General features: G+C 44.9%; 1 protein-coding gene across 1 annotated transcript in view; it reads right to left on the bottom strand.

Annotated features, from left to right (window-relative positions):
- Positions 1–25873, bottom strand: part of ZNF827 (zinc finger protein 827) — a 154924-nt gene that overhangs the window by 45190 nt on the left and 83861 nt on the right. Inside the window, exons 7-8 of the mRNA XM_054562789.1 lie at positions 23672–23729; positions 7733–7836 (exon numbers count right to left, since the gene is read on the bottom strand). Of these exons, the coding sequence (XP_054418764.1) occupies positions 7733–7836; positions 23672–23729 (162 nt within the window). The remainder of the gene's footprint in view (positions 1–7732; positions 7837–23671; positions 23730–25873) is intronic.

The following is a 25873-nucleotide window of genomic DNA, read 5'->3' as shown; positions in this document are numbered from 1 at the left end:
TTATATTTTTGAGGACTAAGCTGGACCCAAGCTGACGGTGCTTCATGCGAGACCTTTCTCTGCAAAGAGTTACTGGCATCAATACCGCGCCTTTGGAATTCACCCACACTCGGGCTAAGGCTGGACGGGGCCAGCTGTCAGCGCATCATTTTTAGCCTCAAATAACATTATCTGGATCAGGATAGCAATGGAAACTTCCCCTCTAGTAAACAGCTGGACAGGCTAGAGCTCACCTGCTGCAGGTACAGCAAAGAAATGCCATAAGCGAGCAGAATCGTGTCTCAATTTGAAGCACAACAGGAATCAGATACATCAACCCATATGTCATTTGGCTCAGGGCAAGAAGTCCGTGCTACCAATGGAAATGTTCCTGCCAATGGAAAGTTGTGTAATTGAAAGACTGCTGTCATCATTATCGCTGCTGTGGTCCCTGAAATGAATGTGCACTGGTTACTGATGGCCTGAGGTGACCACTTGGCAAGCAGACCCACCTATTTGTAAATAAGCCAATTAGCCCTAACACATGCGTAAGTACTATCATAAGTGCACAGCGTGATGAATTTTCGCCAAATTACATGTGCACGTAATCAGCAGCCAGATAAAGAGAACATCCCAGCTGCCTAGAAGCCCTTCCTGTGCCCCCTTCCCAGTCACTGCCCACCCCCAATTTTGTGTCATTCACGAATTATTTACGTTGACTTGTTTCTTCCTCAACTTCTTTTTTATCCTTACTCAAGGACAGTTTTTCATTGCTTATTCTTAGAGAGAGAGACACACATTGATGGGAGACAGAAGGCATCGATTGGTTGCCTCCTGTATGCACTCGGACTGGGGACCAAATCTGCAACCTAGGCATGTGCCCTGACTGGGAATTGAACCCACAACCCTTTTTGGTTACAGGATGACAGGTCAACCAACTGTACCACACTGCCTGGGGTGTTTTCTCAGTTCTTAGCGTGGTAGAATTTCAGGGGGAAAACCCCTAGACTGGACTCTGATTTCCCCCTGTACCAGAATATAATTTTGGCCTTAGAAAGAAAAGAAAGGAACCTGGGCTGAAGTAACAGTAGTGTTCCAGATAGCAGAGTTTTTGAAAAAGAGGGCATGTGGAAGGAAGCAGCTTGGCAATCTCCTATGCTCTTTCTACTGGAGACAGCGAGGGCGAAGCCCGGGTTCTCCTGATTCCCAGTCAAGAACTTACTCCCTTTACTGCTGACAAGATCACCACTAACTTTAGCACTACATGTTTTATTTAACCAGGAGGTTTTTAGACAGCCTCATGAAACTCTTTCTGTGGCCCAAATGATCCATTAAAGATTATTGAAAAGAAACATAAACTGTTTCTTTAACTTTTGTAATGGAAAGAAACATTCTAAGTGACTATGATTACCGGATATCAAAGTATTAATGGAAGAAAACAAAGATAGAAATGGAAAACAACAGAATTAGAATAATGTTAATAAACAATACATTCTTACCTTGTAAAGTCTTTAAAATGACTTACATAAAGGACTACTGTTTATTCCTATCTAAAAGAAGGCATTCCCGTGTTCCCAATTGCTATGTATGGGTGCGAAAGTTGGAAAGTAAAAAAGATTGATAGGAAAAAAGTGGATTCATTTAAAATACAGTGTTGGCCCTGGCTAGTGTAGCTCAGTGGATTGAGCGCTGGCCTGTGAACTGCAAGGTCACTGGTTCGATTCCCTGTCAGGGCACATGCCTGGGTTGTAGGCTAGGTCCCCAATTGGGGGTGTGCGAGAAGCAACTGATGTTTCTCTCCTTCTCTTTCCCCCTTCCTTCCCTTCTCTGTAAAATTAAATAAATAAAAATGTTTAAAAAAAAATACAGTGTTGGGGGAGGGCTTTATGGATACCCTGGACCACCAGAAGATGACAGGTAGGGCCTATGGCAAATTAAGCCTGAAATAACGCTAGAAGCAAAAATGCCAAAAAAAAAATTGTGTGTTACTTCAAGCACATCATGAGAATGTAGAGTTCTTTGGAAAGACGACAATGCTGGGAAAAACAGAAGGCAGCAGGAAAGGAGGAAGACCAACTATGAGTTGGACTGACTCCAAACAAGAAGCCCTGGGCTTGAGTCCCCAGGAGCTGAGCGGGGCTGCTGAGGACAGGGCGGCGTGGACACCACTCATCGAAGGGGCACCAGGAGGCGGAGCCGACTCAATGGCACACAACACACATGCTGAAGAAGACGGCAATCTATCCATAATACTTCAAATGCCAACTGTGGGTTCGTGTGGGCAAACACGGGGGCGATGTGCTCACTGCTGGTGACACATCATCTGACTTTAGTGGGCAGCATGAGAGGCCACAAAGAGGGAAGATGTATTGCGTAGTTCTGGGTTTGAATTCCCCCGCGGCCACTCACCAACTGTGGGACTTTGAACAAGTCATTAAATCTCTCCGCCAAGGGCACAAACTTTTGGTTTTAAGGTAAATAAGGCCTAGGGATCTACTGTACAGTGTGGTGACTGTAGTTCACAATACTGTAATGTAGACTTGAAAGTTCCTAAGAGAGTAGATATTGAAAGTTCTCACCACAATTCCTGGCCAGGTGGCTCTGCTGGTTGAAGTGTCATCCCAAACACCAAAATGTTGCGGTTCAGATCCTGCTCAGGGTGTGTATGGGAGGCAACCAATTGATGTTTCTCTCTCACATCGATGCCTCTTTCTCTCCCCCTTCCCCACCTCTTTCCCTAAAATCAATAAACATGTTCTTGGGTGAGGATTAAAATAAGGAAAAAGAAATGTTATAAAAAAGGGTCTCGTCACAAGAAAAAAATTATGTTAGGTGATGAATGTTAACTTACTGTGGTAATAATTTTGCAATGTAGATGTCAATTTATACTATGTACCTTGAACTAATACAATGTGATATGCCAATTATATCAATAAAACTAGAAAAAATGTATTAATTCTCTCTGAACTTTTACTTAGTCATCTGTAAATTGAGCATAATGTCTATGTCTCAAGTTGTTTTCAGAATTAAATGAGATGACACAGGTCCTGTGTCTGACAATTTAGAAGGTCCTTGATCACTGTTCACTTCCTTCTCTGTGCAGAGTGGATTGTTGAATCAAAAAGGAGCTTAAGCTACAAAATGATACACACCAACAATACCCGATGGTCTATTGTTTACCTGTGACTTAGTGTGAATTTAAAAGGAATCTGATATGTTTGAAAAAGGATTGAAGAGAAGTTTGCTGTGATCCAGAGCAGCTTTGTCTCTTTCTCTCTCCCCTGAGGTGAGCTGGAAAGTCTTCACATAAAGATGTGACGTGCTCATCTTTTAAGCCACTGTGTGGAAGAGGTCACTCACCGCTGGCCCGAAGCACTGCAGGCTGGGTTAGTTGAGGGTGGCTGGCTAATGCAAGGCATCATGTATTTAGATTTTAGAAAAGTATATGACATGGTATCACTTGTGTTAGGTTGATAGGCAAAATGGAGAGAGGAAAATGGATCAGGAATGGGCCTGGGGACAGGGCAGACCATTCCAAACCAGGCCCTTTACTTAACATCAGGTCCTGATTTGCATATCAGGCCCCAAAAGGAATTAATTTCCCCCCATGTTCTTTTCTTATAAAAAAGAACAACAAAAATTGTTCGTCTGTTTTTTTTAAAGAAGTTAGCGAATAACGGGGTGGGGGGGGGTAGGGATTTACAAATAAATGTACTTGCTGGTACATTTTACACTGTCTAACTCTAAGCCCCATCTGAAATAACAGACAGAAGCGTCAGTGACTCTCAACACTGTGTGAGAATTCCACGGAGACCCACATTTTCCTTCACACCTGCTCTGGTTGTGTTTTTGTTTTTCAGCTTAATACAGAGCAAACAGACTGTGACTTCAAAAATCATAATAAAACAGAACGGAAGCTCCACATTGCTTAAAAGCCAAGCGGAGACAGAAGTTCTTCTCTCCCTGGCAAACAGAAATAGCTACAGGTGCAACGGTAACAGGTCTGCTTGTCATACGGAAGCACCCACCGTCCATGCCCAGGCCAACACCTGACCTCAGAACTTTCTTCTATTAATATGAATCTTTTATTGAGTAAGACCATTAAAAATTAGACAAAGTATATGAAATTACACACAGTCTGGAATTCTATCTCCCCCATAACAGGAAAGTTCTTTTCTTTCTTTTGTAAAATCACCACCAGCAACACCATTACCCAGGATGCACTCAGTCATCTATTCGCAGCTTTAAGGATATTTTGTCCCCATGTCCCTCTAGCAGAAGGTGACAGCAGCTTTTAAATCATCATTTTATTAAGGATTCCTGGTGTTACCTCTGTCTAAGCCATTCACAGCAAGTGAAGATGTTAGGTCCTGGCTCTTGAGCACGCTTTGGTTCTCAGGAAAGTCAGTCTAGAAATAGTGGCGACAACAGAGGCCAAGACACCGTGAAGCGCTGTGTTTATTCTGTTTCTCTGTGATGGTGGCAGCTGTGTGTCTCAGATACCATCTGCCGAAGGCAAATGCCTAGTTCACTGTGCTATTCTTGATTTCTTCACAGCCCACGGACCTGCCCACCTCTCCCCACTTAGCGACCCCCACACTGCTGCTTCATTACCCACAATACACTGGCCTTACAGCAGCCTCTCAGGTGGGACACCACCCTACCTCATGCTCTCACTCCAAAGGTGCTTGGAAGAGAATTTCATCCCACGGATGTAAGGGATACAAATATGTACCAATATAGATTGTTGAATTAATGCTACGGGCTCTCAGCATTTGCAAGGAATTTCTTAGATTAGAACTAGGCACCTGAAAGCTCATCAATTAATCTCTACTAATTGGGAAACTGAGGTATTTCTCTGGACTGATATTTATCTTTGCATTATCTGTGGAAAGAAGTTTGCAAGGTAAATAAAGACTAGAAATAATATTTTAATGGCAATGTTGAAACTGCCCAACAGAAAAGACTTCTCGGGACTCTGAGGTTTTGGTTCATATTCTAACCACAAATGATTTTCTGCTTAGTCACGAAGGCCAGCCGCCTCCTTCCGGGCTTCCCCATTCCTGCACAGCCACTGCCACTCCCGAATTCAGCCTGCCTGTGGCGAAGCCAGCCAGCCTCCCGGCCCCTCAGCCGCCCCGCCTGCCTCTCCCATCCCTCCTCTCCTCTCCACCCAGGCCCTCGGTGTCGACGCCGCGCCGGCGCCGGGCCGCCCCACTGGGCTCCTCTTTCCTGTCACAGCTCCTCCAGTGAGTCAGCAATCTGCTGCCCGCTTGGCCTTCCGAAGTTTTCCCTGTGAGCCCATGACTCTTCCCCCGCAGAACCTCGAGATCCTCACTACAGCCTCCGTCGCCTTGTTCCCAGCACAGCATTTAGGCAGCGTGCTGAAGTAAACGTAGGCCCACACTACCTGAAACCCCAGGGCCTCATGTATTTTGGGGTTTGTACTCTTTCCGATTTCAAGATGATAATATGGCGCACAATGCCTATTTTATACAACACTCCAAGGGGGTCTTTATAATCAAGTATGTTGATATTTCTGCAACAAAATGCGTTAATTTCACCCTAGGCATAACACATAAAGGCTGTAAATAGCCTCCCCATTGGTTTGTATCACCAAGTAACTTACTCAAAAAACTGTGGTTGGCAGAGCTTTTGGGTTTCCGAACTGTGGGCGGGGACTGGGGAGCTAGCGTAGGTGTATTGCGGCCAGTTGTCACTGTCCGGACTTAAAGGGAATAATTACTTGAGAAGTGTCTATACTTCAATATTTTGTTAGTGCAGGTTGGTCTTCTCCAGAATGAGTTCCAATTTTGGAGGCTTTCCTTACAAAAAGTGCCTTCCCATTGCAAGAAGTTCATGCTCACCACATTGTCCTTATCATTTTAATTTTTCTAATTTTAACTCCATGCATAAAGCATCATCGCCTTGCTTACTTCTAAAAAGTCACCTTTTGGTTGTGTATTTTGGCAAAATGCACAGTCCTTTAGCTTATCCTCTGCCTAAAGAAAGGCTTTTTTAAGTATAGGGGTCGGCTCTCCCTCCAAACGGCAGCGTTACATTTCTAAAGTCCCCAATATGCTGGCTCCCCAATCCCCAAGCAGGTTAACTTTCTAAGTGGGAATTCATCTAACTTCTGATATAAGTCTACCAGGCAAATCACAGAAACGCCATCGATACACAGTTAAAAATATACTGACATCATTCGTGAGGTAGAGTTGTAACTGGACCAATAAACCCTTCTTAAAATATAGCCAAGACAAACAGTAAACCAGCAAGGCAGGGTTTGTACATACATCACGGGACGCTGGCTGTGCGGGTCACAGCACTCCGACTGGCAATTCCTAGGCAGTTATTTTGACATTAAAAAGTCACAATCCATCAACTTAACAGCAGGGCGATAATCTGGGGACCAGGGAGCTGGCTATTCAAAATGACACTGTGGGAAGTAAACAGTAGTTCAAATAGCCCCTGTTTGAGAATAAGACATCAACTAAGTAGAATTTCTTTCCACCTCTAGAACCAGGTGTTATGTAATGCATTTTTGTGTACGTGTGTTATTTATGGTGATTGAACCGAAAAGTCCTGCAAAGCTACAAAGCATACAGGTCCCTGGACTCTTTGGAGATGAGAAGAAATGGATCTGCCACCACAAGACCGAAGGACGACAAAGAGTTGACTTTTCCCAACGGTTTGTTACAAGCCCCTTCCAATGACGTGTGCTACCCAAGACAACATGTCATAAGATGCCCCGCTCGGCTCCTTCTGCGTTACACAATACTCAGATCTCCAGCGGTCTGCGACGGGCTCCTCAGGTGTGTGGAGGCCATTGGGACTTGATGTTTGCAGCGGTTCCCGGCCACCGACCCTTCTGGGAGACCCTCCTGCACACGCGCGCAGCCACGTCTCCCACTGCCCTCCTGGACCAGGAAGTGGGTGTGCAGGCCACCGAGAGCTTTGGAACTTCTCTCTACGGCTGGGAATGAAGGCAGCCACCGCAGGGAGCTTCCAGGCCACTGGACTGGTGTTAGGGTGGGATGGGGGTGGCCTGAGTGGGGTGTGGGCTGCAGTGCAGTGGTTCTCAAATATCCTCATTTCATAACAACTCGGGACACACACCGAGCCCTCAGGGACGGCCATGCTCTTCATAAGGGGACAGCAAACACATCTTTCTTTTTACTTTGGAGAGGAAAAGGGAAGAGCAGGTAAGAAATTATGTACTAATGCTCAGATGGCAAAAAGGAGCACGAGGTGGATACGTGCAGACACCCGAAGAGGAGCGCGATATCCGGGTGGCGAGGCCATTTGAAGGAGCTCTGTTGCCTGCATGGAAACCTAAGTGGCATTTGCGGTGGCCCTCACCCCACCAGCGCCCTGACCTGTCTTGTCCTGCCCAGGCCGCCGCCCTCCCCTACCTTCCTGGCTGCCTCCCTGAATTACTAACACCGTCGAAAGCAAAATGTTTTCCGGGTTATACTTCGCCATTTCAGAGCATGAGAATTTCACTATAACAGCAGGAGGTAACCAACAGTGATCTCCTAAAGCAGAGGAAAGGCGTTCTCACGGCCTGCATTTTCTTTGAGTAAACTTTTGTGGCTGCTTAAATTGAGTGTCTCCCTCTTTTTTAAAAACCGAGTTTCTCCCTATGAATAACGTCAACATATTTGATGAAAATATCTGAAAATTCACACATTTCAGCAAGGTAATTTTTAAGCGATCAACAGTAGAAGCAATGCCAACCATGTTTCCATACCTGGAGCTGATATTCTTCCGTGAAGCACAGAGTCGCTGGGCAGCAGGTCTTTTGAATTGGAGGAGAATGGTGATTGTCTAAATGTATCTTCTGAAAAGAAAGGGCTAGGGAGGGGAAGGAGGAGTGAAGTTTAGTAAATTAAAGTTACTTAAGGTACCCAGAGCAACTGGACCCAAACACACACACACACACACACACACACACACACACACACGCTGGATAATGTATTTTTTTTTAAATGGTGTTTAGACACTATAAGAAGATTGTGCTTAAAATGGAGAAGGAGAAAATACATCACATCAGACAAGTGCCATCTGCACATTCTGCTATTGGTTTTATATATAAGGTGAATATATGGAATATTGTCTTTGAAAGACGGTTAAACCCACAGCCAGGACAGCTGAACACTAAATTTTCCTCTTGTGTTATACGTTCTGCCAGTGTGTCGTGCCCAAATGAAGACCAGCCATCTGGGTCGGACTCAGAATGGGTTGTCTGAGGTTCTTCCCAGAGTGGTGACAGATTGGCCCTTGCTCACCCACATTCTGTCACCTGATCCCTGGGGGGCCAAGAGCATGCCTTAGAGGGACAGACAGCTGGAGTAGGGGCCGTTGCACTGAAGGAGACACCTCACCGGTCCCCCCAGATGCTGAGAATGCACCCTGGAATTGTCTGGGTTCAGAAGGCGTTGTTAAAGCACCTCCATTTTCCACGAAACTGAGGCTCTGACTTGGGTGATTCTAAGTATCCCTCGTGACTGAGCTAGAACTAGAACCAGGCACACCAAACACCCAGCCAGGGTTTCCACTGACCCTGCAGCCGAAGCGGACACCAGGGCTTTGGATGCTTTTAAAAAGAGGGAGTTAACCCAATCTTATCATCCATCATCCATGCCGCTAAAGTAACCTGTAAACAAGCATTGTGATCACACTTGAGAACACTGGAGTATCCAGCAGCATCCAACCTGGAGAACTGGGCAGACCTACTTACAACAGGACAAATTTAATCGAGGGAACTGGGTACACACACAGACGGGGGGTCATTAGCAGGCAGTAAAGCAGCCTAGAGATTAAAAAGAGCAGGAGGCCACCCCTGCCCTGAGGCTGGAGCGACCGAAGGACGTAAGTGGAGCTTCCAGGGGCTGCTGCAGCCACCTCGTGGGAGCTGGACCACAGAGAAGGTGCAGCTGCTGCAGGGGATGAGGGAGAATCCCCTAGTTCTATTTTAAGCCCCACCTCCTCTCCCATCAGGGCCTCTGACTGGCTGAACCTTCCCAGAAGCCAGATCAGGCCCCCCCCGCCCCGCCCCGCACGCCCTCAGATCATAGGAAGAAAGAGGTCTGCGGACGTGCGAGCTGGGGACCTCCACGACGGGTGTCGCTTTCTGAACATGCTGCAAGGCTATGGTTACTATTATTAAACACTATAAAGGGAATAGTAAGATAAAATGAAAGACATACATAAAAATATTGTTTAGAAAGTAAAACATACATTAATAAACAATATAAAGTTTTACATAACAGTTAGGCTAGATTTCATGCAACATTGTGTTGCATGCTTTTTAGTTATGTCTCAAAGGCAAAACGATTTAAATAGGCCTAAAAATGGACTGGCTGGTAGAAAATGGGGAGTGGGGAGACATGCCATTTTATGTCAATCATCTCAGAACCTGCAGATGACACAAAGCCCTCGGGAGGAGCAGGTAGTGCAGCACGGTGCCTGGGAGCACGGGCTTGAGAGGAGGCGGTTCTGGGTTCAAATTCCAGCTCTGCCACTTACGGCTGTGTGACCCTGCACAGGTCTTTCACTTCTCGGAGCCTTTGTTTCTTGTCTATGAAATGCGCACCTCAGAGGGGAGCTGTGAGGACTGAGTAAGATACCTCACGGTGGGTGCTTTTCACAGTGCCGGGCAAACAGTAAGAGCTCGAAAAGATGTGAGCTATTTTTTTATTTGCATCTCTGTCCGGTCCAAAGTGGAGCATAAATTAATCATAAATTGACAAAAAGGGTCGTTTCCTAGGATAAGACGAATGAAGCAAAGGTTGCTCTGATTTGGGAGGGTCAGTTGACTGCTGGAGTGATTACGTAAATTTTCAGTGCTTCTATGAAGACAGCTGTTGAGAATCAGAGCACTTTAAAGGATGTAGAGACCTTGAAGGATTGTTGGCCAAACCCAGACTATGAGATTCCTCAATTCCCACCTCCTTAGGTTGGAAGCTTCTGCATGAGGTGACAGCGACACCCTCACGTCTCAGTGGACAGTTGGCATGGAAACAGCACGGTTGGCCCTGGGCACAGGGTAAAGGGCAGGCAAGGGACTTGCGTGTTGCTGTGACTCCAGCCACAGCAATTGCCTTGACATCTGAGAGTTCAGGGGAGCCCATGGGACTGTTTGGTCTGAAATGTGGAGACTTCCCTTTGGGGACGCCAAGAGCCCCAAGAGGGCCCCCCAAAGAGTATCTAGAAATATCACCCTTCCTGCCACACAGAAACAAGTACACTGTCCTCATTCTCTGAGGTCTACAGTAACCATTTAGCGGGTGCCTAGAGTATGCCTGGCCCTGGGAACACAATGGTCAGCAAAACTGATTACGGCTGCAGGTCTCAGAAGCGCAGAGGCCTGTGTGGGCACGTGGAAGGGGGCTGCCAGGTGACCAGTGCTGTAGAAGGGATGGGCGCGGTGTTCCCTGCAAACGCCACATCTGACCTGAGACCTGCGTGGGCAGTGGGTTGTGATGTTCCTAGGGGCTAGGGAAAGTGTCCCCTGCACGGGGAGAGAACACAGCTCGTCTGCAGAGCTGGGAGAAGGCCCGCGGTGCGGGGATGGGGCTGGCGCGGCACGCGGGCGCACTGCTTGCAGGGATCGTGGCTTTGTCCTCAGGGCCCTGGGAAGCCCTGCTGTGTTTTAAGTACGCGGCTGGGTGGATGGAATAGAATTGCAGCTCCAGGAATTCTCTGCCTGGGGGCTGGGGTGGGGGCACGCAGAAGTCAGGGCAGGCGGCCAGAGGAGCAGTCCACAGCGGACATGGTGATGCTAGTGACCGACGCTGCAAACCAGCAGCAACACTCGCAGACTGGAAGACAGTGCAACAGATTGGGCAGGTGACGACCACGGGTCCATGTAAAACGAACCCTAAGGCTTCTGGGAGAACCAGGCTGAGGCCGGGACGCTGCATGCTGGGAACAGCCCCCTGGGTTCTGCAAGCGGTGGAAATGGGCCGGCTCTGCTCCTCCACATGTTCTCTGCAACAGCAAAGATGCCCACTGATGGGAGTGGGGAAGCCCTATCATCACCCCGCTGCTCAGAGAAATTGAGTTGAAAGGAGACAATCACTGAGAGGAACATTCCGAGTAATTTTCTACCCTGGATGCTCTATCCTGTACAGCAAAGAAAAGATTTCTTCCAAGGGAGCAGAGAACAGAAGGGAGTCACGCTGAAGACTAAAAGTGCACAAAAAGGACCAGCGATGCAATGGGGCAAAAAATCAATGGGGAAGCATTCACAAGTCAAGGCAGCTTAAGTCTGGTGTAAGGTCTTACCTATAAAAAGAAGATACTAGGTTAACAGAGAAACAGCCTCAAATGTGCCACTGCAACGCTGCAGGTTCGTATCCACCCAGACTGAGAGGTGGGGAGTGAAACGGGTTACACACAGGTTGGAATTAGTAGGATCTGAGGCTAAATTCCACATTGGCCACTTCTGAGTCAAGTGCTTTGTCAAATCAACACACCCTCTAGCCTCAGTTTCATCACTGGAAAAGAAGTATAAAAATTCCATCTCTATGGGGGTGCTATATGGTTAAAAGAGATATTTCATGTTCAAGTTCTTAGTACATAGTACAATGCTTAGTAAAATGGCAACTAACACACACATTTCTTACTAAGAATCTAGCACTGTTCTAAGGTGCTTCGTGCGTATGGACTTCACTTAGTCCTCAAAAGGACCCTATGGTGTAGTGACTATTGCCATTATCTATATTTGTACAGTTGGAGAGACGGCCCATACCATGAGGTGAGCCAGGAGTTGAACCTAGGCAGTTTGACATCCCAGTATGCACTCTTACCCACTAAGCTACGCTGCCTCTGTGTGGTCTCTTAGCGTCTAGGCAACTCATGGACAACACAGAACCATGAACCCTTCCTGGAATGGACAGAACGAAAGGAAGGGATGGAGGAAGGAGGGATGAGGGAGGATGGGGGCAGCCATTTCAGTGTGCAGGATCCTGGGTCACTGAAGGAAGACTTTTCCAATTGAGAAACTGAGCGAGTGAAAATAATTTTTAGTTTTTACTTCTCTCTAGATGTCAAGATATGCACGTTTTCTAATACTTCGTCAACACGAGTGGTGGGGCAACATGGAATCCTAACCCTTCTCCACTGAGGGCAAGCTCGTCGCTATTGTTAAGCCCAAATGGAAAGGGAAGGGTAACAAGGCCATTAGGTGTTGGTAAACCTCTATTTTAGCATAGATATTAAGCTCCTGGTGGCACTGTGGCCACCTAGATGGGCACTCATGTTTCAGGAAGAGGAAAAGAAGAGACCAAACCCAGACTATGCCCCATAGAGCCTGTGCTGGCTTTAGTGGGATTAGATCTCCAATAAGGTGGGTCACCGTTAACTCTCTGCCCGTGTCCTGAGGACAGACGACTGCGCTTGCGACTTAGTGCAAAGCAATGCGATTTTTAGTGTTGACATGGCACCCCTCAATTTCTTCTCCTGTGCAGAAGGTCACTGGCTCTCTGCAGCTGCCCAGCTTTGCAGTGGAAAAGCTGGCACCCCGTTCAGGCTGCAGTGACTGACAGGGCGGGAGAGGGTGGTAGAAAGGGGAGGCCTAGGAGGTGCCCAACACTGGATGAACTGCTTTTGCCTCTTCCCAGAGAAAAAAAGTACATGAACTACTGCCTTCATGATGTAGTCGACCCTGACACACGTCTGTGCGGTCCTTCAGCTGGCTGGGTCAGACGGTTCCCGTTCTTCCACAAAAGGAGCCAGTGTGTGTGTGTGTCACGAGGTTTTCACTTCCTGATTCTCCAGCTCCCTTAACTTGAGTCATTTTACTGTGAAAAAGCCTTTCCATCAGAAAGGAAGCTAAGGAAGTGGAAAAAGGCAGAAACTGTTTAAAAATTTATTTCTGATCAATATTTTTGGTTAGAAAGTTGGAAGAGGAGCAGGTTGAAACTGACAGTTCATGGGGGAGGGGACTGTCACTTAGGAAACAAAATCACCATCTACCACAACATATTCCCTCTGGCCCTGTATAATAACAGGTTACTGGAAGACTTAGCTAATTTGTATAAATATTCAATAAATACTCAGAAGTAGCATCTAGAAGCTGCTGGTGGAGACTTAGGACTGCCCAATATCCTATTATTTTTCCTGCCTTTTATCTCTTTGACTTTCTTTTCTGGGTAAAAATGAAATGGAAATTAAATGTGTATTTTTATCTTTCTCCTGTAGAAACTCTAAGGGTTAAAATATGAAGGGGAACCTCTGTCACCATGAGCGGACCATTCTAGGCACCAGACAGCCTGGGATGGAGGGTCAACAGCACGGGGCTGCAAAAAGAAAAGATTTACAATAAATAATAAAACAGTCTATAAAAGATTATGGCTCTAAATAGTGATACATTTTGCTAAGTGCCAATTGTGGCACAAATATCTCCACCTTTAACATCTGAGGGCCAACAGGGAGCTTGGCCGCCTGCAGAACAGAAGGCTCCCCCCGCCCCCCGACTCCCATGTGCCACCATGGAAACCCAAATGTTACAGGAATTCTCAGTTTGAGGGCAAGAGCAAAACAGAACCAAAAGGGCAATATGTAAGAGAAAGTGAAGAAAACATACTTTATGTTTAGTAATAACGCAATAATTTTCAAGCAACGACAGAGAAGAATTTTTCTCCTCCTAAAAGACAATGATAATAATTCTTAGGACTGAACGTGGGGATGGCAAGTTGAAAAGAAAGATTAAACACAGAAAAATGATTTTGCTCTATAATGAGATTTAACTCAGAACACATAAGGATCTATGTATTTTTGGATGGAATGAAAGTCTATTAAAGGTAAGAGTTTCTGGCACATCATCCTGAAGTGATATTCTGACCTCAATCTGCGCACAAATTTTTCTTTAATGAACAACAAAAAAATGGAGTATTTTCAAGTGAAAGCACTTGAGTCTCCATCCAGCTTCCAGATGTTTTTCAAGAGCTGAATAAAATATGTCTAAAAGGATTTCGGTTCATTTTTATATTGCTTTGTTTTATTGTAAGGAAATTTTAAGAATAAATTCTGAGTTCGATATTTTGGAGAAGCTCTGCTGTGAAAGGAGAGCCAGGAGCCCACTCTGGGCTGGGGAAGCTCTGTGGGCGCCACGGTTTCTGCTCTCCAGGCGCCACCTGCTCCCCTGCAGAGCCCAGCCTCTGGGCCATCGTACCAGACAGCTGTTCATCCCTCCTGTTAACGGGCCTTTCTCTATTTTAGACCCAGCTATTACTTCTGGTCCTGAAACACTCATTTTTTGTATTGCTATGTCACATTATTTTTAAAGAACTGGAATTCCATACATTTATCTAAAACCATTGTACTGGTATTTTTAAAACTCTGATCTCGAAATCACTTGGACATACCTGAGTGACCCACTACCTCGCGTTTTGAAGTGAACAGGAAACTCTAGTTGAAAATAATCTTCCATGCTTCCAAAAGTCTCAAGAAGAGGTGAGGGATAGAGCAAAGTTATTCCAAGGATAAATCTTATTCTAGTTTAAAGACTTTCTGAATGTGGGAATGGATACAAGGAACTTCCATTTGGAATCTCCATGTATATATAGTGAAATTAAAGGAAATGACAACAAACCGGAAATGTTTTCTTTGAACAAAACCCAGACCTTGCTAATAACAATAACAGAATACAGTCCTTGCCAAAAACATAAAGGGTTTTCTTTTAAAAACCTTTTCCAACATATCAGTTAAATAGATGAGATTACTTGAAGATAAGGAATAGGGGAAATATTTGGATTAGTTATAACTACCTTGTCAACATTTCCTCAAGTGCTTTAAGGTCAGAAGAAACTTTCTGAGAGATGAGGAATATGCTCACAAGTCAAAAACAAAAACACTGCCACTCTTTTTATTTTTTAGATACTAATTTTTTTTAAAAGACCAAATAAGATGACTTAATTTATACCTTATTTTTCATAATTAATGCAACTTTCTTCATTATTAGGTAGTGCTTATTTTTCTCAAATATGGCGGCTCTTGATTAATTTAGTTGCTAATAATTTATAATAGAATATTATAATAGAATATCATGATTACATTTGAAATATCTTAAATGCTTAGTTCCATGGATTTTTAAAAATGATTATATTTGAAATATATTAAATGCTTAGTTCCACGGATTTTTTAAAAAGAATTCTGAACACTTAAAAAGCCCAGATGAGGGTTCAGGCACAGTAATCACTAAATGCCACCTCAGACTGGATGCGGTCCTCCTAACTTCCACCTCGGGCCCTCGATTTCATTTTGGATGAGAGATCGTGCAGCTTCGTTTCTTTTGAAACAGGCCCAGACATGTAACGCTTTAGGCAGAAAAGCCAGTGCCCATTTTCCTATGAGTATTCTTGTAGTCAGTCAAAACGGTAATCTATAATGGGAGAAAACAGTTTTAATGGTGCTCACAAACACTGCCCTTTCCTTTTCAATACCACAGAGACAAGGACCCCTGCTCCAGAATGATTTTATTCATCTACTTATTTTAATAAAAGAACCCAGGATGCAGCTCAGCCGACATGGGGGCGAAGGAGAGTGCTCAAGATTAAAAATGGCTGGCAGGGGGTCGGGGTGGGGGGTAGGGAGAGGGGAGCAGGTCTCTGACCCGGAGACAACGCTCACCATCTGAAACAGTTAAGTCCCCTATTAGAGTTTAAATGGGGCACAACAGAGAAGACCTCCTATGACCCCAGCAGGCCAGGCCTGGAAGCCCAGTCATTGGTCAAGCTAGGCTGTAGTGGACACACTTGAATTAATGGCTATTCCCTGCAAGCTTCGGCCGGGGCATTTACCTACGCACTGAGGCTGGCACTGAAGATTCAGCGGGTTTCTAAATGGTGCTTGTGGGCAGATGGAGAACCAAGGTCACGCCATCATTCCACTGTCCCTAGAGGCACCAGGTTTTCTTCTTTAATTTTGGAGGTGACAGGAAAGCTAAGATGTGTTTCTTTCTCCTCCTAGTCCATTGGTGTGGCTGTGCACTTGGCTGGTGCCAATCAATAGAACCTTCTCAGCAGCTACAAAACCAATCCAACCTGTTCTTAATTTTATAAGGCGTGCTAGGGTATTGTAGAAAATATCCTTATTTTTTAGAGATATATATCAAAGAATCTGGGAGTGAATGTTAGGATATCTGGGGTGTGAGTTAAAATACGGGGGGGAGAATTGGTGAAGTATGAATGAGAAATGTTTATCTGGGTGGTGGGATATGGTGATTTATTACATTATCCCCTCTACTTTGTTTTTAAATTTTACATCATTTAAAAAATCAAACAAAAAGTTCAGTCCAGACAAACCACCAAATAAAATAATAAATGACACTAAAAGAAAATACACAAAAGAACAAATACAAATGCTTCCCCCTGAACAAAATGCTTGCCAACACTAGGACTCCATAAATTAAAAGGTTTTTAACTATAAGAGATAATTTTTAACCTCCCAAATGTTAAAAAAAAACTTTTAATGACAAAGCACAGAGATTCTTGAAATATTCTCTCTCTCCCATTAGCTTATGGTAGAATTGTAGATTCAACCTTTCTGAAAGTCGATTAGACAATTCATAGCAAAAGCCTGAAAACTGTGAATCCTTTTTTGAGTCAATTTATTCAAGTATCATTTATATTAGCAACAACTTGGGATAACCAAACCAAACAAAACCCTTCATATCCAATAACAGGAGACTGATTAAATATATTACGGCACATGCAAACATTGAATACTATGCAAACGCGAGAAGAATAATATTGAGTTATGTTTACTGACATGGAAAGAAATTCTCAATACATTGCTAGGTAAAAAGAGCAGATTACAAAACTGTATATATAGTAGTATCTGATTTTTATAGGAACGTATACATATATAATTAGAAAAAAAATTCAGCCAGGATATGCACCACCAACTTAGCAGTGGCTGTCTGGATAACAGGACTGATTGATTATTAATGATTACTTTTTTCTTCTTTATGTTCTTCTGGAAATAAAAGTTATTCTTAAAGCTTAAAAAATTTGCTGCACACCTGAAAATAATATAATATTGAATGCCAACTGTCACTGGAAAAAAATTAAAAATTACGTTTTATGGTTTAGGATCCTTTATTTCTATTTTAAAGGAGACTCTTAGCCTTTTAAAAAATAACTCCAGGGATGACATAACTGAAGGCAGTTGTAAAGGACAACTGCTTCTAAATTACGATCCCACCAGGATCAGGCAATCGCAGTTGCTGAAGGCCAAAAGCTACTGAAGGAAGAGGTTGTTTCAAAAATCCGAACAACAGAGCATCTTAGAAGAAAAAAAATAATAATTGGTGATTTTAAAATTTTCTTTTCTTAAAAGTACAAATGCTTTCTATTTAAGGTTGTCTTAGAGGCGGGCCAACCCAGACAACCTAACACCAAGTTTTCAAGGAACAATTCCTGTTGCCGCGGCTGGAGCATTCATTGCTGCGGAGCCAGGAAACCTCCCAGGACAAGGAGTACAATGCCAGGCCTTGTGGACGGCCCTGCGGCCCGGAGGCCAGACCCAGAGGGCCCGAGCCAACCGCAGGCCACGGAAGTGAACCTGCACGTCCGGATCCCTGAAATGTCAGCCTGTGGAAGGACCTGGATCTCCCGCAGGAATCTGACTTTCTGCATAAACAAGGCCAGCGGGCTCTCTGCTGAGGTGAGCAGAGAACAGATGAACTCAGTTTTCTCCGCAGTGACACAGGGCTTTGTGCTGTGGAAGCTGTAGGGGATGCCAGCGAAATGTGGGTGCCCCTTGGCCCGTGGCATCATCCACGAGGGCTTTTTACCCCTCAACAGAGGTCCACCCTTGAATATTTGCTATATTTCCATTAACGACCACGGAGGTGCTCTTGAGAGCAAATCCCGGGTAAGAAGAACAGGAGTGAAACTGGTACTAAGCCACATAGACCTTTCGGTCATGTCACCTCTGCATCACCTGTCAGAGGGGACTACTCGGAGACAATAAAGGTTGTGGGTGTCTATGTACAGGGACCTAGAGATTTACACTTTGTTGTTGGCTGTCCTGAGTAATACAAACAAGATGGGATCCTGTTGCAAGCCGGCAGAAATAAAAGTGGGAGAGCCCAGGAAAAATGCAGAAAAGAAAGACACAGCCCTCTGCCGATCCTGGAAAGGAGATTTAAACCCACCTCTTCGCAGTAACACAATACTAAGCCGCTCTGGCAGCGGCCTGTTTCAACTATAGCAGCTCAACACAGGTGTCACAGATGGGAGAAGAAATGGCAGACGGTGATGCTTCCAGGACAATGGGGTGTAGGAATAGATACTAGTGCTGAGGCAGGCTTGGTGGAATAAGAAAAAAGAACCCTCACACGGCAGCAATGCCCAAAGTAGTTTCAGGCTATTTTCGTTTTAAAAAATGATCCATTGTTTTCCAAGGTGAGTTTTAATTTCTTTGAAAAATGAAAACGATAAATTGAAAAGCAGTACTGCCAATGAAAAGACAAGTCAACATCTGTGTCAGAGCAGCTGCAGATAGCGGCGCAGGCTGCACAATGGACGGAGGTGCCACACTTGGGGGGACACATGTAATTATCACAGGCCTCAAAGATGCACATATTTATTATGACAGCATTTCCAGCAGATGGCAGTGTCTTGAGGAAGGGCGCTTTTTGACATTGGCAATGGCGCACCAACAGCCTTGACTTCACTGAAAAAGTATTGAGTGTCCTAACTAAAGGGATACCATGAAATTAACAGTAATTGCCATTTCTTTAGAAGTAGAAATTGCAGCACATTTAATCTTCAAGTCATAAAATATAAAGGGTTAAGAGAATATATGGAGAGTGACTCAAAAACCACCAATTTCATTTGCTTTCTTTCCTATTTTCTTAATTGCTTCTGTCTAATCCAGAGTTCTTTGTATGGAATCTTTTGCTTTTTAAGGTAATGGAGCATTGTTCTCTTACGCCTTTCAAAAAACGAAAAGGGAAAATTGCACAAATTGAGGAAGCACATTATACTTTTACAAATTTGTGCAATTTCTATTACTGAATCATAAATATTTAAGGATGTGCATCCATGCCATCACACGGGAAAATTCCGTATTGAACAATTCGAAGTACATATGTCTTTCAGTAAACACTGTGAATGCCATTATCTAAATCACAGAAAAATAGCCCACATTTCAAATTTTGAAAATTGGGCAAATTAAATGTTGGTCGGCACAGCATGATACAAATCTCCCTTTCTCTGATTTTCCCACTTCCGCTTTTTGTCTAGTGATAGAGCAAAGGACACTTCAGGTAAACACTTCCTTGCTTTTGGAATAGCAAGCCAGGTGTGAGAAGTTTTTCTCATAGGCCTGCAATCTTATATCCCCATGGACACTGAATTATTAACGGGGAAAAGAGAACAAATAATCAAGAGAGGGTTCTTGGCAGCCATTGTTTGAAGTTCATGGTGTTACACAACATTGAGCATGTCCAATTCACCTGCCAGGAGCTATCTGATTCTTCCTCTAGGGTTCCATTTTCCTATTTCGATCTTATCTAGCATCTGGCTGGGTGATGGTCCATGTCAGAAGATGGAGATCTTCTTTTTCTTCCTTTAAACTTTGGGATGTGGTTATGCTAGCATTCCTTGTATATTTTCACCTACAAATGATCATATTAGCTGGTTATCTGTTCTCTGTAGAACCTAGGTTTGTGTGGGGGAAGGAAATAGAAACACCAGGATTTTATTAGTCTCTGAAGTGTTTAGTCCTTCTGTTCTCATGGGTCTGGCTGGACTGCCTCCTCATCTCATTTGTCAGGTAGAATAGCATTAAGAACACCCCGTCCGCACACTGTCTCAGAGGAGACACACAGGCTTCTTTACGCTTGGATTGAATTTTCTAGACTCTAATGTTAAAGAGGCAAAGGAATGGCTGCTTTTAGCATTTACAGTGAAGTCCCACCTAAAGGACTGACTCAATGGAGGCGCCCAAAGAGGGCACAAACAAGGGCAGAAGGGCAGAGGTCAAGGCCTCGGTGAGCAGGACCACATGAGCCAGGCATTCTGGCTGCTAAGCAGATTGATTTTTCTGCCTGGCTACAGGGTGCACTTCGGCGATTGTTTTTCTTCTCTACTTTTGGGAAGACGATTCCATTTAAGCAGCTGAGTCTAAGTTTTTAGGATTAAAAAAAAAAAAGAGGCATCTCAAATGAGTTCTTAAAATGTCTAGGATTTGCTTCAAAATAATCTAGGGGGATGGAGGGGGAACAAAAGTAGGGGATGAAGGAAATAATATGGGTCATGAATTGATAACCGTTCAAACGGAATCATGGGCACATTCTGTACTTTTGAAATTTTCCATTGTAAGAGTTAAAAAAAAGGAGGCAGAGAACCAATGATCCAGAAACTTGCCAGTTATTAGTTTCAACCTTTAGCTTCACCTAAGCCTCTTTTTAAACATTGCTAACAAGGAATGCTGTCTAACACCATTTTCTCTCTCTCCATTATCTCCCCACCTTAAAACAGAGGTGTTAACAACCAGTGGAGCTGCCCAACGGACAGCTGTGGCCGGGGGGAGAGCGCCCCGCGCACACATCCTCTGGCTCCATGCTCTCCCGGTGCCCCGGCCGGGAAATCGGCACCCCGCATCTCATCGGTAAGCCCGAGCTGAAGTGCCAGGTTACGGAGTGTTTCCTTGCGGGCTGCTACACTTTTCCTTAGTTCTTGTGGTTGCAATGAGGGTCCAGATCAACAACGATGAACAGCTGCGGGGGAAGCTGTGGGTTTGTGAAGGGCAGGGAGAGGGCCAACTCCTTCCTTCAGTGTTGCAAGCCTTGTCCCCCTGACCCCGTCCCCCTGGATATCAGACCCCGGGAGCAGAAGATCTCATGAAATGGAGGCGCTCACTGGCATCTGGAAGAGCCTGACTCGAATGCGTCCCTGAGGCCAGCACCCCAGGGCTGTCCGCTCCCATGAACTTCACAGGTAAACTATGCTCTCTTTTAAAAGTGCCTAGCAACTCGCAAACATAGATGATTCTGAACTGGATTCCAGTCACGAGCCATTGTTCTGGACAGTCAGCTGCTTCTAGGAAATCAAACATGAGAAGTCTGATAACTAACCGAATACCCCACTAGGGTAAATCATAAAAGATTTATGGTGTAAATCTTTTTGAAAAGTATCCTAAATCATACGTTAAAACATAACTCAGAGGCTTGCCTTCTGCATACAAAGGAAACCAGGACTCAAAAAAGAAGAGAGAGTTGGCATTTCCCCCCTGATCCCTGCTATCAGTTAACTCAGGTCAAAGAGGATTTCTGGGCACAAAGCAGCTTGATTCTATTTCACCTGAAGTAATGAGGTGAGGAGGTAAAAAAGAGATCTATTCGAGGACAGGCTAATTGAGCAAGTTGCCTGCTCAAAGAAGAAATAAAAACACACTAAGGATTTTGTAGAGGAACAGTAAGCCAAGAATTCTGTAATGCTGATTTCTGAAAACTGTATCACAGGCCGGGGTGGGCGGCCGGGGGCTTATGGGAAGCACCTCTTCCTATGTTTTGGGCAAAAGATCTGATTTCTTTCTCCTTACTCCCAACAAGAGGAGAATTTAAGGATTGTTTCATTTTTGCCAAATGGCTGAAAAAACCTTCTCTTCTATCCTGTAATTATGCTCTGGCTCCATCTAAAGCATTCAGGCTATGAGGCGCATTTCACTTGTTTGGGGCTAGTTCAAACCTCCTCTTCCCTCTTCCCAGAGAACACCTGAAAAGCACAAAATAACACAGTCTTGCTGCATACCTTTCTGGTATGTAAATATTATCACGGAATCTTAAAGAGCCAGCAGAGAACCTCCAAGGAAATGCTGCTGGGGTGCTGCCCAGATCCCCAAGCGCCCCCTCCCTAGTTGCTGGAAGTGTGAGCTGCTCACAGAGGGTGAGAAGTGCCCTCACCGTCGGCGCCCCCTCGCCTGGGAGGCTCCACAGCCCCCGATGAAGTCAGTGAATACCAAGAGGGTGCAAGGAGCTGCTCCCTTGCCTTGAGGCAGGATTCTCTCTGGAGCAGTTCATGTCCCAGAACTCACTGTAGGACAGAGCTGAGGCTTGGATCCAGCTAAAACCACGTGCGCTTGCTCAGTAATTTCGCCTTCCTTCTCCTGCCCGGTCACTTCCCTGCAGGCTCCTCTGAGGACACTCCCCAGTGAAGCTCCTCCACAGGCACCCCCCACCCCTGCCCCGCCGGCTCTGCTACTAAGGAGCCTGGGTGTGACACTTTGAGAAGTCTATGGAAGCCAATTAAAATGACGATTTGTTATTTTTAGCCTGCCACCTTTCCATGATGACCAATCTGGCCCATTTCATGTGTTTAATCCATAGACACAAGCCCGTACACTAAACAGCCTTCAGATAACAGGTGGAAGGCAGACTGGAATCTACAGTCGCCCATGTCTCCTGTCTGAGAATCCCACTTAATAGACGAAAGAGACTTTCCACCCACCACACCCACTTCCCAAATGCAACGTACAGACCAAAGCGCAAGACTCATTTCCCATCTGTGTTCTTATCCGTGGAGACAGGGCTAACCCCTCTCTTCCGTTCCAGGAGAGGCGGCTGCCTTTCCTTAACACCATATCGACTGCATGAGAGGCAGGCTGGTTCTGTTTTAATTACTGTTTAATATGTGACATCCTTCCATTCCAATTCATAGCATTAAGAAGAAAACACAACTCAGGGAAGGCTTGACTGCGTGTCCTCCATGTGCCCAATGATGCTCTGAGGTCAATTCAGACCACATCAAAGAGAAAAACATTGTTTGTCTTGAGTTGCAAGAACTAAAAGTAGGAAGCTAACCAACACTCCCATTAAGGAGCAACTAAGTTTGCTCAGGAAAGCAAAGTTCCTTGACTTAAAGCCTTCCAAGGGGGAGGTTGCCTCTCCCTGGATGGGGCAACTTATGCACAGTGGCAGGGTCTGTGCTTGCTGGCCTTCACCTCTGACAGCTCTGGCGGGGTCTGCGCTTGCTGGCCTTCACCTCTGACAGCTCAGTGTCAGATGACTGGCTGCATTGGCTGGTCCCTTCCTTTCGTGTGGCAGACTCCTGGGTAGCCCACCCCAGCTGACCTCCTCAAACTGCCTTTAGCCAATGGGAAGCTTCTTTTCCCACAGTTGTGATCTATAGAAGCTTTCTTGCAACTTTTTAAAGTACTTTCTTCTGCTTTTAACGTTTGCCTTCCTATTAATGCCATGAGGTAAAACGCTGGGATTTCCTCGGTGACGAATTATGAGCACAGAGTTACTTGGGAGCAGCTGCAACCAGCACCCTGGTCCCCTCCTGAGCAAGGCTGCCCTGAGATTCAGACCCAGCTCCCAGTCACAGCAGTGCCACCCATCAAACTCTCAAGTCCAGAAACTTCTACAAAGGGGATCGTAACAGCTTCACAGAATTACTGTCAGGAATAGAAACAAGAACATATGAAAACTTCCCAGCAAAGGGACACCGCTTACATGTTTAATAAATATTAATCGGCCTCCCTGCCCCCCCACCTTGGTGTCTTCGCTTTCTCTATTCTACCGACCAAAGTTCTTGTACAAAACAGCGGTCAAGGCCAAGGCTCCTTTGAACCCAGAGGGCTCAAACGCTTTGGGGAACAATGGCTGCCGCGTGCTGTGGGCTGATGGCCCCTCAGGGGCGCTCTGAGGGGCCCCGCATGGAGTGCCTACCTGGTGGTTGTCCGGATGGGGTTCTCCTTCGTGTGATTGTGCTCTTTGCTGACTTTTTCTGTGAGGAGAAAGAATGAAACACACCGCTTAGGTCAGGGACACTCCGGTTGTGTCTTAAGGCTTCAGCAGAAACAGCCTCAACAGCTCTTTCTCTCGCGTGCTTTTCTTCTTGGTTTCTGTTTTTTAAACAGCCCAACCCTCCCTGTCTAACTGGTGAGGATCATCATCAGAAGCATGGAGAGAACATCCACAAAAAATATCTGATTAAAAACCAATCAAAAGGAAACGGTTACTAACAAATTTCAAGTGTGTTGTCTGGTTTTAATCAGGCCCGAGTACGTACATGCGCACACACATGCACAAAGTTATTTCTACTAGATCTTTCTGTCTTCCTCTGATTCAGCATGAAAAATGCCGTTGTTGCAACTGTTCTGCTTCCGACTTTGATGGCAACCCTTAAGCCTTCTGTATTGTCAGGCCCTTTGTGAGCGGGGCTATAAAAACAGCCGCAGGACCTCTGGGCGCTGCAGTCATTGGGCCCTTATTCCGATAAATGTCACACGACAAAAAATACCAGGAGACAAGGAGAGGTAAACCCTCCCTTCCTCCGTCTTGAGGTCTGTACCTACCAGCTGTCAGAAATTATTTCATTAGCTTTCAAGAACACAAAAGTCGAACTCTGGCCTCCCCGACGCAGTTCAAACGCGAGGCCTCGGCCCTGGCCGCCACCGCTCTCAATGGCTTCTTTTACGCACCCGGAGAAAACCCGGCCAAGTCCACCAGGGTTTCAGGTTTCAACGGCAGGGCAAGTAAAAAAAACTTCTAATCTTACAAATTTTGGAAAAGTTTCAACAAAGATTTACAACATCTGTCCCATCCTCTGTAACACAAGAGTCTGAAGCTGTGGCATGCCAGTTTGCGTGGACAATTCCTTTCTGTCCGCTCAGCAGGGACAATGAGGGTGAATTTAGATTCCCAGGCTGTATTCTTTTGGAAAGCAGGAAATCGGGGCTAAATGACTTGCCTGAGGTCACCCAGGCAGTTGTGGCAGCGCCAGGGGGAGAACTCTCAGACACAGAGTTTCTGGCTGATCACAGACTGCGATAACAGCGCTGAGACACGGAGGCTCTGAAGAGAGCCTCGCTGGCCTTGCTTTCGCCAGTTTTAACTGCTACATCATCTGCAAACTTATATGGTTTTTAGATATGTTTTCAGCTTGTTAAAAATAAAAAAGCATTTTTGCAAGTCTGGGAGCTTTTTTGGAGCCTGCAAAGATCTGTGTGTCCTACTGAGTTTACAGAATTAACTATTTCCACTCTGGCAGAGCTCTGAACAGACGCAGTCCCTGTGGGAGGACCCGCAGGCCCCCAACTCCAGTTTCCCAGGAGTGGGGTGTGTCGCTGGCCAAGGAGACGGTGACGTCTTACGATGCACATGGATTCTAGATTCTTTTCGCTTTCTTGGTATTTTTCTTAGTGGAGAAAACAAGCGAATACTTAAATAATGAGGCATCTAATGGGTGCTTTAAATTGGTTATCCATACCAAAGAGTTTATCCAACATTAGTGACAAACTTTACTGATGCATGAACTCCAATTGGTAGACAAATACTTGACTATAGACGAGGGAGGTATATGTCTACGCTAATCTAAATCCTATACGTGTATGTATCATCAATCTCAATCATGTTCAGACAATCTGTTAAGGACAAAAAGTATGCAGCCTGAAAGAGTTAATGAAGGGGAAAATTTAGGTACTAGAATCCTCAACTATTCTATCAAGATGTGTAGCTGAGTTGGTTATTATTACACATTTGAATTTCAAGGATTTGAAGTTAACACAGTTTACTGAAAATGTTCTTCTAGGCCAGAAAGAATCCTCATTCTTCATCTTTTGCTTCTCCCTTTCCTTGTTTTTTTGTTTTGTTTTGTTTTGTGTGTGTGCGTATGTGTGTGATACAGTAAAATCTCATTAATTCAGACCACACTAATTTGGAATTCATGGTAATTCAGTCAATGTTGGAGCAAACTGAAGTTTATCTTTTGCACATTAGAAAAAAAAAAAAAAAAGACTGTTAATCAGATCAACTGCCTAAACAAAATTAGAGGTGAGACGTGTAGCCTAGTCCACAGGGATCATTTGCACAGAATTGAATAGAGTTCTAATTTCAAACGATTCTTAACTATTTATTAAAGAAAGTTTG

Source organism: Pteronotus mesoamericanus, unplaced genomic scaffold (assembly GCF_021234165.1).
Source record: "Pteronotus mesoamericanus isolate MK-2021 breed Mesoamerican mustached bat unplaced genomic scaffold, CSHL_Meso_final contig_163, whole genome shotgun sequence".
Taxonomy (NCBI): domain Eukaryota; kingdom Metazoa; phylum Chordata; class Mammalia; order Chiroptera; family Mormoopidae; genus Pteronotus; species Pteronotus mesoamericanus.
The sequence above is the reverse complement of the archived record's forward strand: the minus strand, read 5'-3'. Positions and strand labels throughout refer to the sequence as shown.